Source organism: Colletotrichum godetiae (genome assembly GCF_030913485.1).
Source record: "Colletotrichum godetiae strain CBS 193.32 chromosome Unknown BDP55scaffold_1, whole genome shotgun sequence".
In the NCBI taxonomy this organism is placed as follows: Eukaryota; Fungi; Ascomycota; class Sordariomycetes; order Glomerellales; family Glomerellaceae; genus Colletotrichum; species Colletotrichum godetiae.
The window spans coordinates 2,126,232-2,138,663 of record NW_026851249.1 but is presented as its reverse complement, the minus strand read 5'-3'; the positions used below and the strand labels follow the sequence as shown (position 1 = coordinate 2,138,663).

At 51.7% G+C, this 12,432-nt stretch overlaps 2 protein-coding genes across 2 annotated transcripts; one reads left to right on the top strand and one right to left on the bottom strand.

Annotated features, from left to right (window-relative positions):
* Window positions 1-2,425: 2,425 nt before the first annotated feature.
* On the bottom strand, window positions 2,426-6,649 carry BDP55DRAFT_641598 (RecF/RecN/SMC N terminal domain-containing protein). The gene is made up of 5 exons (XM_060573408.1): window positions 5,180-6,649; window positions 4,239-5,129; window positions 4,117-4,189; window positions 3,331-4,066; window positions 2,426-3,253 (listed from the first exon to the last, which is right to left on the bottom strand). Exons 1-5 carry the CDS (start codon window positions 6,461-6,463, stop codon window positions 2,884-2,886), a joined length of 3,354 nt encoding a protein of 1,117 aa, XP_060437189.1. The 5' UTR covers window positions 6,464-6,649; the 3' UTR covers window positions 2,426-2,883.
* Window positions 6,650-7,953: 1,304 nt separating this feature from the next.
* On the top strand, window positions 7,954-11,819 carry BDP55DRAFT_625657 (uncharacterized protein; the record flags this gene model as incomplete). Its single annotated transcript, XM_060571506.1, has 4 exons — window positions 7,954-8,567; window positions 8,649-9,368; window positions 9,421-11,531; window positions 11,599-11,819. The coding sequence occupies 4 exons, from the start codon at window positions 7,954-7,956 to the stop codon at window positions 11,817-11,819; spliced, it is 3,666 nt and encodes a 1,221-aa protein (XP_060437188.1).
* Window positions 11,820-12,432: the final 613 nt, after the last annotated feature.

Sequence of the window (12,432 nt, the reverse complement as noted above, 5' to 3'; positions counted from 1 at the left end):
CGGGGAGCGGTGCTGGAAACTACAAAAGGGATGATGTCGTCGTCCCCATAGACATCGGCGCTTCTGCTGTTGTTGGCTTCTTGGGCTGACGAGATCTTGAGTGACCGACGCCCGTCCTAACCTACTCGGACCATCCTGGCTGGCTTCCACCCTGAAAAGGTCTTGGGGGTTTGTTCGGTGCATCACGACTCGTGGTACATGTCGTCACCCTCGCTTGCCATGCAATACTCTATAAGTACTACTAAACTAAGAAGACACTATCCGAGAACGATGCCGACGTCCATGAGAGCATCAAGGAGACGACGCCTCGAACGCCAAACTCGAAACCCGATATACGAAGCCTTGTTCACCGACCTATGATTCGAGACTAGAGTGTCACCGTACACGAGACTCCTTCAACATCAACAAAGCCATTCACTGGCTTTGACGACTGTCGACTCTTTGACTGGCGGGTTATGAGGAAGGATTGCGTTGGTACACGTACCTTGAGTCCCGGATACATGAGCAATGGACTCTAGCGCAACGATGGCTGTTCACTCGATATTAACGTGACAGATCACGGAAGGGAGGAACATGTTAGGATGCCCACAAGACCTAATATACGACGAGGGGAGTATTCGAGATAAGCCTGTCACGACGGAAGGAACAATGGTACAACTTGAACTCTATCCTTGGTCAGGCACCGATGGATGCGGTGGGCCGCCGTAGAGTCTCGGGGCAAAAGAAGGCTGGCAGTGTCCCTGGGCTTGTCATCGGATGATGTATACAGTCGTGACTAGCAAAGAGCATGGGAAAGGCGGAGAAGATATGTGAGTGATAGACAATAAAAGCTCAAACTACGACCACGCTGCTACATGAGAGCAGATACTTATGCATCACGTGGACATGCCTGATTCCATATTGGATCCAAATACCTGCTGGCAGTGTTCGCGTTTGACTTCTTTTGGAGAGAAAGTTCGAAGAGGATATGGAAATCGACGGGGAGGATCAAAATTGGCCAAACGACCGGGGCATCAGCAAGTTACTAGGAATAGAGCATTATTCCCTTCATAGGATGTCTATGTGTCGGTTCTTCGGGGCAGGAAGAAGTCGATAGTGAACCAATCGAGCGAGAGCCTAATGGAGAGAGTCGTAAGTGTACACGGGTACACAGACATACATAATACTCTAGCAGGATGAAGGCCGAGGCAGCACCGCGGTCCTTTATCTGATGAGATTACTACACAGAAATGGTTGCAAGGCCAAACCATATAGCCGGCCCAACAGGTTCGCGAGCACGCAGCACTCGAGGCCGGCCAGTTACCCTATGGCAAGGAAGACGATAGAATCAAGGACGACATTGAATTCCATACGTGGAAGTGAATCGTTTGACGATCTTGTTGGCTGTGATCTTTGTCTTGGATAAAATGTAGCCAGGAATTCTAGTCGATGATTCCGTCCATGATCGCGTGTTCCTGTTAGAATACGAACGACGTGTCGGCGAGCAATGTTGAAGCCAAGCACAACCTGTTTCCTAGTTACCCAGGATTCGACTACTATCAGAATCACCACCCCTCGAGACCGCTTTAGCCATATGCTACTTGAAATATGCGATAGACGGGAATTAGCGCCGTGGTGTGAAGAAGAAGCCGAAGCGCCGTTGTGTTTACCGGAAGGCACTTCTTCCAGACTGACTACGAAGTTCTCGCAGTACTTCTTGCGATGACAGGTGCCCATCTAGCCTCCGTCACCCGGTCAGTGGATTCGAATGCATGCCTTGTTCCTTGCAAAGAGTACCAAGGGAAAGAGTATATACTGTCAGACATGAGGAGTCTGTTTTCACTGGTCGGCTTGATGTAAGATCATTGCCACTTCTCTTAGGACATACGTGTTGAAATTGCCGAGTGGTATCCAAGGTACACGCAGCAAGTTTGAACACTTGTATGACAGACTCCAAGAACTGTCAGTAGAGTCGGGCTAGAGACACAAACTAGCATAGCGTACTCTTTCGCGACATCGATATTGACAGCGTTCTCCTCTACGTGATGTATAGATCCAGAGGATCGTGGATGGTCCTGCAGACGCCGCTTCACCATCTCGGGGTGATGCGCAGTCGCACCTGACAAGAGATAAGACTGACTACCTTAGGTACGAGATACGAGGCCAAATTGGAAATAGTCAAGTTTGCCTTGGAGCGAAATCAACCCTGACTACTTAGATTAAGGAGTAGGCGACCTCCGATCCTGCTAAAGGAACGGCCTTTTCAATTCGCTCGCGGTCATGATGTCGTATGGTGCCAGCCTGGTTGAAATTATTTGAGGCTATTCCGTGAGTTCATCCGAAGTTGCAGTGATGACTTAGTCCTTGTAGTTACTGTTAATGGGTATGGTTCCTCGCAGATATGCCGAAGAGACACGGATCGCAGAGAATTCACAGTTGGTTCTGCGCCGATGATCTCGGCGAATAGGCCGCATCTATTAACTTTCCAAGTGTACGTTCAGCACAGCAGCGCTGCTAGGTACCTAAGAAACAATTCGCTTCATCAGCGTGCGTTACAAGCATGAGCCGGGCCATCTCATCATCACGCAGTAGCAGGTCTCCACCTCGAACATCTTAAAGTTGCGCGAATAAAGTGAGTTGTCCTCGCCCTAGATAATACTAACGAGACGACAACTTCTGCAAGCTCGAGATAAGCCGCAAGCCGTCTGCCAGCCCAGCCTCCCAAACCCATCCCTGAGTTTCCGAGCTTGGGCTCTTCGTGAGCCTTTTTATACATGTTAATCCCATCTTACGTCTAGATCAATTCGAGGGTATCTTGATTGACTGATACCTGTCCCCCGAAACGCCAATAACACCTCATAACGACTGATCAAACCCTTTCGTACACCGCGGGCATTTAACCCACTATGCGCCAGCCGTGAGTTGCTTGTGTCTTTTCAAACAGCGAGCAAAGTCGAGCTTCTTACCCTCCTTGGGCATGTGCGTGCCGCTCGCAATGCAGAGCACGCGCATGCGAGGGTCATATCGAAGACCGGTAAGGAGCTTGGGCGTAATGAGGAAATACTGAGACGTATGCTCACGGCAGGCAATCTCCACCATACGCTCATGCACCATGCGCTCATTACGAGGGTCCATACCCTGATTGATCTCATCAACCACACGGAAGGGCGACTGCGCCATAGACTGCAGAGCCATCAGGTAAAAGATGGTCGAAACAGCACGCTCACCGCCGGACTGGCGGTGCTGGTTGAGCTGCTGGAGAGTCTCGTTTTCTCTGTGTTGTTGTCAGCAGCTGCTACTTTGCGACCGACGAAGATATTAAGGCTCCGCAATGGGGAAAAACAAGTATACCTGAACTTGACCATGATGTCCAGAGCCCACTGGTCAAAGTCTTCGTCCTTGTGAACTCGGATCTCGCCAGCGCAGTTGATCTGCTCAAAATTGTAACTAAAGGCGTCGTTGATCTTGCTGATGAGTTCATCAAGTTGAGGCTCCCATTTCTCACGAATCTTTGTGATTTGGCGGTTGAGATGATCGAGTTTAGCTGTGGTGGATTCCATCTTTGAGCGCAACTTCTCAATCTCCCGGGCTCGCATCTCGAATTCGCGTAGTGCTCCTGGATTGGCGACATGGATTTGCTCGATTGTATGTTGCTCGGCCGCAATCTCGTTCTCGACGTCTTCGACGCTCTTGTCCTTGGCCAGGGATTCAAGAAGGTCCTTCCTGGTCTCATCCTGGGCAAAAATCTCAATGACTTTGCCCTGAGCGTCTTCAGCTCGTTGCCTGGTACGCTGGGAGTCCTGGGACAAGGCGGCGATGTTGCGCTTCTCGTCCTCCAACATCTGTACAAGCTCGTTGTTTCTAGCTTTGAGACCCTGTACGTCAGATTTGGCTTCGATTTCGCGGATCTGGGCCTCGAGCAGTGCCTCCTGTGCTGCGCGAACCCCCGCAATAGCCGCGTGGTGCTGCATGGTGGCCTTGGCCTTGCTCAACGCGGCTTTATCGATCTCGAAACCCAGCTGTAAACTCGCCGACCGGGCTTCTTCGACCTCCGCCTTCTTTTGGTCCAAGGCTCTCTTCTCGCTTTCTAGAACAGGGTCAGCATCTTCGTCGATTATAATACGGCAAGCTACTTACCGAGCTTAACTGGGATCGCTTGGTAAGCGTTGTGGGCTCTCTGGAGCTCGTTCTTCCTTTCCTTGAGCATTTTCTACAACGGAGTTAGTATCAAGGCTTCAACCACTCGAAATGTGACTTACAAGATCGTCGTGTATCTCATTCCTTCTATCGTTGAAACCAGCTATCTGGGCTCGCACCTCGGTGTTTTGAGCTTTCAATGCGTCAAACTCTGCCTCAACCTCGCTGATCTTGCGTTTGATTTCGCTCTTCTCCGATTCGTCGACTGGTTGATCTGTCCAGAACATGCCTTGCTGAATGCCCCTGGTCATCGTTGAAACGGCTCCAGGGCCAAGATCCTTGCGTCGAGACACCCTGTAGAGCTGCCGACCTGTTGACCAGTTGTTGATCACCTCTCCTTGAACTATTCGATCATATTGGGCGTCATTGATGTCCTTAAGAGCGACACCTGAAGCATCGATCTTCTTTTCATTGCAAAGCATCGCGAGCACTGGCTCTGGCCCGGTGATCATGTCTAGTGCAAATGCGTCTAGTCCGAGGGTGTTTGCCTCCTCTCGACTCATCTTGGGACGGAACTCATGTAACGGCTTGAGGATTGACCGAACATTGACAGAAAGACTCATGACCTTGTACAGGTAGTGACTGAGCTTCTTGTGATCTTCGCGAGTCTGCGCCGTGAAGCACAGAAAGTCGTCGTTGTGTAGCAGCGCTTGGATTTGGTCCGAATACCGTTCATCCTTAACCGAGCAGCAGAGAGCGGGGGGGCCAAAGACCTCTTTTTCGAACTTGTCAGCATTCTCCTGAAGCCAAGCATAGCCCTTGGCAACATCGGGCCATTTCTTCTGGATGAAGCTGAGCATCTGACCCTGTTGAGAATGAAGACCTTCAAGCTCCCGGTTGAGGGCCTGCTTCATCTGCGTCTTGGCATGCCCTTGTTCCTTGATGTCCCGCAGCTTGCCTTCAGCTTGACGGGATTCGGCCTCAAGCTCTCGGAGTTGGTGCTCCTTCTCTCGCTGCGGGCCATGTCAGTGGACAATCCCAAAAGTCAGATTGCGAGACTTACGATTTGGGTGTTATGTTCTGTGGCGTTGAATTCCGCAGGCTTGTTTTTCTTTTGATTTTCCAAAAGCCCTATTTTGCTTCGAATCTTGCCCAGCTCTTGCTTTTTCGATTCGAATCCCTTTTTATTACTTTCGATATTGCCCTCTATTGTCTTGACCTGTTCGTCGACATCCTCAATCCGGCTGAGTGCCGCATCTGCCGCAGCCTCTGTGCGGCGTAGAGCTTCTTTCCGATTGCGAACCACAGCGGTCACCTTTTCGTGATACACTTGCTTCTCATTGACAGCTTGCAGGGACGGGGCAGCCTCGTGCTCAAGCTTTCGCAGGTTCTTCTGGGCAAGCTTTTCCTGTTGCCTCTTCTCCTTGTACAGGGCTTTAGACTCGAGATAATCCGCTACCGCTCGGGCATCAGTGAGGTCAACAATCTTCTGCTGAGCCTCCTCTCGCTCACGAAGTCGATCGACATCATGCTGCATGTAATTCTGTCTGTCCTCGAGTTGCTTTAAATGGTCGCCGGCGGACTCGGTCCCACGCTGAAGCTCCTTCCGGTCTTTGTGAAGATCCTGTAGACTCTTCTGCCAGTCCAGCATCTGCTGCGGTGCTGCAGCGCGCAAAGTTTCGTGAAGTAGGTCTATTGGCGTAGCGGAAGCAAACTCAACGACGCGGTCTTGGGGCAGAAACTGGCACAGATTGTCCACCTGAATCTTCAGGTCCCTCATCAACCCTTGAATAGCTTTATGTGATGAATCCTTACCGTTCAACCACCATTTCTGGCTATTCCTTTCGCGGTCGATTTGAACCCGAATGACGTGGTGTGATCTATCCTCCGGTCGGCGCTGTAATTCAATCTCGATGACAGCGGTAGGCTTTCCGTGCTTGACAAACTCCTTCACGTTTCCTGCGCGTCCCAAATGTTTCGGGCTGAAGCCAAGACCGAGGCAGATGGCACAGACGAGTGAACTCTTTCCCGTTCCATTAGGCCCAATCACCATGTTCAGGTTGGGACCAGGGAAAAATTCAGCCAGTTCGTATGTGACAAAGTTTTCGACTTTGACACGGCGGATAGCACCAGATGAAAAGCCATCTCCGTCGCCTCCGCTCGATGTGCTCTTTGACCCGTTTGTACGAGATCCGTTCGGTAATTCGTGGGCATCGTCGTCCTCAGAGTCGTTGGCGCGTCGGTTCAGGCGGGGGCGCTTGGGGCCTTCAGAGCCATCGGAACGCGGTTCTGAATCGTCGTCCTCAATGTTGCGTCGTCTGCGACGACTTGAGGGATGGGAGGGCATTTCGGGTCGATGTGGTGTAGCTAGCACCAGACATGTGGTAATGGGCTTGGTCGAGACGGTAAAGGGTGGTGCCGATTTGAGGGAGGCTACGGGTATCTCTCCTCGTTGGCGTTGGTGGATGTCGAGGGCGACGCGAAGTAATTAATTTAGACGCGTCGAATCTCACCCCGCGCGCACTCCCTGTACGCTGTAGGCTGCACCTCCCTTCGTCGTTGAGGTAGAAGCGTCTGATTACATAAAGATTGAGGAAGGCGCTTACCTAATACTCAGACTTGCAGCTGCCCGGCGGAAGGTGGTAACAGTGGTGGGGTTGGTGGGGCTGTCAGCTGCCGTGAGCTCCAGAGTCCAGCGTCCCGTCCGGTGCATCTTAGTGGGGCTGAAGTCCGCACGGATTCCAGTGCTGCGGGTGGCTGCCAACTTCATCCCTTGACATCAGCCGGTTGTTGATCCGTCGTCCGATGCGGCCAACGTCGTCTATCGCGCCCCGATGACCCACTTCTTAGGAATGTTCGCTGACACCTGATGAAACCCCTTCGTCAGTTTTCTTCGCAAGGTGTGGTGACACTTGTCAAGGATGCTCCGTAAGTGAGGTAAGGTATTGGTTTTGACTCCCCTCATTCATAGAACCGCCCACAATGTGATTGTAACTACACCAGAAGAAAGAAGTCGGCGTCACGTCTAAAAGAAAGGCATAGACCCTGAGTAAGTCTTCACTCAGAGACAAAGTGCGCTCTAAGTTCATTTGGCAGAATCAAGCTCTTGTAAGCCACGATTATCCACGATGATGGGAGTGACCAGAAACCACAATGACGTCCGAGGGAGGCAAGTGTAGTGGGTGACAGACTCAGAACAGAGCGCCATCAGCGCCTCGAGTTTGCCTGTTTCGTTCCTTCCCCAACGTCAGGTGAGATGTCTGGTGGCCGAATTCTAGAGCTCCGCCTTCATTCCAGTTGCCCTTGGCTACTTCGAAGCGTGAACCCCGGTGAAACCTTGCCGTTGCCGTATTCGTCCTTTCAACGGGCCTTGAGGTCGTTCCTTGGAAGGGGGCAACGTCTGTCTGCGGTCTCCCTTCGAACCTTCTATTTTCTGCCGATTGCCTCACCTGCCCCAGCACCCTGGCTCCCACTTGCATTCCCTTCTCCCACCACAACACCTTTGCTTTGAGTCTGCGCGTCTTGGGCTTTTTTCCCCGTCACCACTCGGAAATCCGCGCTGTCCTTCTTTTCTCCCACCTCCAAACACCATCACACACCACACTCTCGGTATCGTCTGGCTTTTTTTTGGCAATCAGTCTATCAAGAAATCCATCCATTCGTTTAGATCCTGGCCTTCATCACCTTCTCTTCTTCCTCACTCATTTAGTCCAGCCAGGATCCTTATCTCCTTTCCCAAACATCTCCCTTTTCAACTCCTTACAGACGGTAGACATCACCACTTGCCGCACTCGAAACTGACAATGTTCTGACCGCAACCCTGGAAATACCGCTGTGATGTCCGAGACTGGTCGGACGAGGGCCTCGGCCTCTCAAGCCCGGGCTCCTCTCGCGGATGCGACCGAACGCATCAATAACGCTTCATCCAAAATTCCCGTCAAGTCATCAAAGTCACGCGACAACAACACCGATCGCCAACGCCATGCAAACGACTATGACCCGCCGGTCACTGGAGCGAAAGCCGTGGCTACTTCAGCTGGACCTCCTAGCGCTCGCAACCCTGCCGTTGCAAGAGCGCGAGCATCCCATGATGTTGACCCGTCGAAGCGCATGTCCCAGGCATCTCAGGCCTCCACGACCACATCGAGCAAGAGAAGCAGCGGTTATGCTTACAAGACACACATTGGTCCCTGGTTGTTGGGCAGAACTCTCGGAAAGGGTTCATCGGCTCGCGTGAGACTCTGCAAGCACCGCCTGTCTGGCGAATTGGCCGCTGTCAAAATTGTGCCCAAGAAGACAGCCTACCTGATCCAAGCTGGTAGTCTTGCTGAACTTCACGACTACGACGACAGTTTACCCGAGAAGATCGATGGCGAGATGCGTGTGCCTCTTTCAATCGAGCGAGAAGTGGCCATCTTGAAGCTGGTCGATCACCCCAACGTTATGAAGGTGTATGATATTTGGGAGAATCGATCAGAGATGTTGGTTGCCGCTGTCGCATTGAGACAAGTCCCAAGCTAATTCTCTAACAGTTATCTGGTACTTGAGTATGTCGAACAAGGTGACTTATTCGACTACATCAACACCAACGGTCGGTTCACTGAGGAGGACGCTATGTTCCTCTTTCGGCAAATGATGAGCGCTCTTCAATATTGCCATTCCTTCAACATCTGCCACCGAGACCTCAAGCCCGAAAATATCCTGTTGACCCCCGACAACAAGGTCAAAATTGCCGACTTTGGTATGGCCGCCTTGCACCAATCTTCGGAGCATCGACTTGTGACGGCTTGCGGCAGTCCTCACTACGCTGCTCCTGAGCTGTTGAAGCACAAGCAGTATCGAGGAGATAAAGCCGACATCTGGTCCTTGGGAGTCATTCTCTATGCCCTTCTAGCCGCATGTCTGCCCTTCGATGACCCGGACATTGGTGCACTGCTTCAGAAAACCAAGAGAGGCATATACGAGATCCCAGACTTTCTGAGCCCTGAAGCCAAGGATCTTATCCGCCGTATGCTTGTGGCCAACCCTGACACAAGAATCAGCATCAAGGAGATGTGGCAGCATCCATTGATTCGGAAGTACGACTACCTCGACGACCTTGGCAGCAATTGCCAGCTCAACGACCTCCGCAAGGGCTTTCACTACACCCCGTTGAAGCCCCATGAAGTTGACCCTCATCTAGTTAGGCAACTTAGGTCATTGTGGCACATGCTCACCGAACATCAGATCAAGTTGAAGCTCATGGACTCTGCGTATGTATAACTTATGACCAGCTTCTTTTGGAAAGATACTAACTTGACCCAGGAAAAACGACCAGAAGCTATTCTACTGGCTTCTTCACAGCTACCGCCAGAAACAGCTAGAGAATTTTCTCCCAGAGTTGTCTCAGTCTCCCAGTGACTACCACCACCTCCATGAGCCTGTTTGGAAGAAGAGAGTATCAACCGTCGAATTCAACCAGCCCAGAGCAGACGGAACAGGCAGAAGCGTCTCGCGTTTCACAGTCATCTCTCATATTGCGGAGACAGATGATGGAACGATCCAGAGCTACGATCCTTATAACTCAAGCCGACCTATGCGAGGGCATTCTCAGGCCAGTCATGCAAAGATTGTTGTTCATCGTAATCGTCGCGGCTCCATGAAGCGAGATAGTACGCAGACATCACAGTTGCCACGCATCAAGACAACCTCGACACTGCGTCATTCCCGCGTAAACTCTCAGCGAACAGCAAACTCTGGCCGCTTCCAGTCCCCTCGCAGCTCGATGAATTCGCTCCATAGCAGCAGACAAGGAACTTCTTATAGCCGACCGGCTTCCCGCCATAAGCGAGGTATCGACTTTTCTCACATAAGAAAGAAGTCTACCGATGCTCATGCCGACAAGCGTCGCCGAGGTGTCCCGAACGCTATTGGAGAGGAGACCTACTTGGAGAGACCCCAATCCCCGACAAGTCCACCAAAGCGCATTTCAATGATGGACAGACCTAGACCAAAGCTGAAAATTGTGAAGCCTCGGGATCCGGCGGTCATGGTCAACGAGGAAGTTCGGCACTTCAGCAATAGCATCGCAAAGGACTGTGATGAAGCCTTCAACAGCTTCATATCTGCCGATGAGACAACAGAGCTGGTTTTAGAAGACAAGAGTGGTATCAAGAGAGAGTCTACGGGCCTGTCTTTGGGACCAGTGACATCCTCTCCCGAGACCTTGACCAACCCTTACCATCCATGGGATACTCGCCCCTTGCCGCCTTTGCCGCCTCCCAAATCGACGCCATCTTCGAGTCCGGAAGCTGAGAGGCTCAGCAAAAATTACGACCATCCCAAGGATGTGCAGCATTCTGGCCGTGTCGGAAAGTTTGTCGATCAAGTCAATCGTCTGGGCTTTCCTACTTTACTTCCTAAGCCAGACCGCCGTACTGTATCCGCGCCTACACATAGTCAAAACAAGATGACTGGTCGCTTGCCGGCAATCAACGAGAATGGAAGAGATTCAGAGTCTTCATCCCACTGGGGGGATGCTGATCGGAACAGGATTGTATCTGCCCCGCCAAAGACCCCCGGCGGTTACGCTGACCACGACGGTCTTGATTACCTGGTCCAAGCAGGAGAGACTATTCGTGTTGTCAACTCGCCAAGTGCAACGAGCCCGATCCCAAAGCCTCTGAACGTGCGAAAGAAGACTGCTGAGCGGCCGGCTTACGAGGACCAGGTCGAGGAGCGCTACGTCTATATGCATGGTGCATCGGGTACGGATGAACCTTCGACTCCATCTGCTGCTACTTATGGAAGTTCCACAACGAAGCAGAAGAAGTCCTCATGGTTCAAGCGGTACTCAAAGGATAGCACCTCTAGAGAGGGTAGCATCAATACCGAGGCAACCCAGGAAACCCAGGCTTACAGCATGACAACCCAGTCTACAGCCCCGAGCCGCTCGGAGACAAAGATTCACGAGCATCCTCCCCCAGTTGCAACCAAGAAGAAGGGCTTCGGTCTGCTTTTCTGGAAGAGCAGCAAGGCTAAGTCAGATGAAAAGATGGCGATCGCTGGTGAGTCATGGACTACGAAGGTTGGACTCATTGAGCATGCAACACTAACAGATGATCTAGGTCCGGAATATGATGACTCTCCCTCCCCCGACGACCGAAGAGTTACTGGGCACGAAACGAGCCGGAAATCAGTTAAGAACTGGGACGACTCTGAAAAGGGAGCTCGTACAATCGCGGTTCATCAAAACTGGCTGGCTCGCCTCTTCGGTGTCAAGCCCGCGACGAGCCACGTTTGCCTAGTTATGTCGCGGAAGCGAGCTCGGCAAGAAATGGTGATCCTCCTCAAAGACTGGCGACGTTATGGTATGAGAGATATCCAGGTCGAGAAGGAGAGAAACATTGTGTTTGCCCGAGTTGGGGCACAGAATTGTGAGTTGACTTGCATTGCTCCATAGCAAAACCCTGTCTTCTTCCCCTCTGCTAACGTTTGGCACAGACTTAGGCATGAAGGAAGTTGCATTTGCTGCGGAGATTATGACAGTGATCGAGCACGGGAAGAAGGGTCCCCTCTGCATTGTACGATTTACGCAAGAGCGCGGGGCGGCCAGCAGTTTCCACAAGGTTGTGGACACGGTCCGTACGGTCTTTGGATCGCGAGGGCTGGTTGTCGCCGACAAGTCCAAGGAGAAGATGATGATCAAAACGCTCAATTCCTGAGGATGGACGAGATTGCATTTGGCGTCAGAATGTGGACGGCGACGTTCGTTTTTGGGGCACCGGCTCGGGAGGTTGCTTGACTGAGGATCGACGGGTCCCCCACGGTTCTGCTTTTTCTTTTCTCACTTTTTCTTGCCAGTCACATACCTGGGATCAAGCATAGGCTGGGCATTTTCATTTCGGAGGATAAGACTTGATTCAATGCGAGCATGGCCTACAGCTCGACATCACGAGCCTTGGAGAGCACTGGAGGAACTGGGGGATGGATAATGAATATGGTTCGATGGCTTTCCCAGCATTGTAGCTGTGGTCTACATCCATATTACGACGGATCGGTGGCTTGGAGATTCTGTCTGATGATCGAGATCATTCCTCAATCATCAACAGTTTCTTTGTATGGCTGAAAAGGGAGAAGGCTATTGTTCATAGAGTCGAGCTGTATAGGTACCAAAAAGTTGATTGCTATTAGAGAAGAGGGCTGTCGTGTCATCAGTACTTTACATGGTGCGTGTAATTCTTGGTGTAATTGGAAAGTCGACGGCAAGGGCCGGAAAGTGTCGGCATCCACAAGGACGCTGATTGGGGTTCGCGGAGCTGGGGTAGCACGGGAAGC

What these genes read in the sequence shown, in the direction of transcription:
- BDP55DRAFT_641598 (XM_060573408.1), bottom strand. Translation starts at nt 6,463, where the DNA reads ATGCCCTCCCATCCCTCAAGTCGTCGCAGACGACGCAACATTGAGGAC. An exon ending in CAGAACATAACACCCAAATC is followed by an intron (nt 5,130 to 5,179) that starts GTAAGTCTCGCA and finishes CATGGCCCGCAG; the next exon opens with CGAGAGAAGGAGCACCAACT. An exon ending in AGCGATCCCAGTTAAGCTCG is followed by an intron (nt 4,067 to 4,116) that starts GTAAGTAGCTTG and finishes ACCCTGTTCTAG; the next exon opens with AAAGCGAGAAGAGAGCCTTG.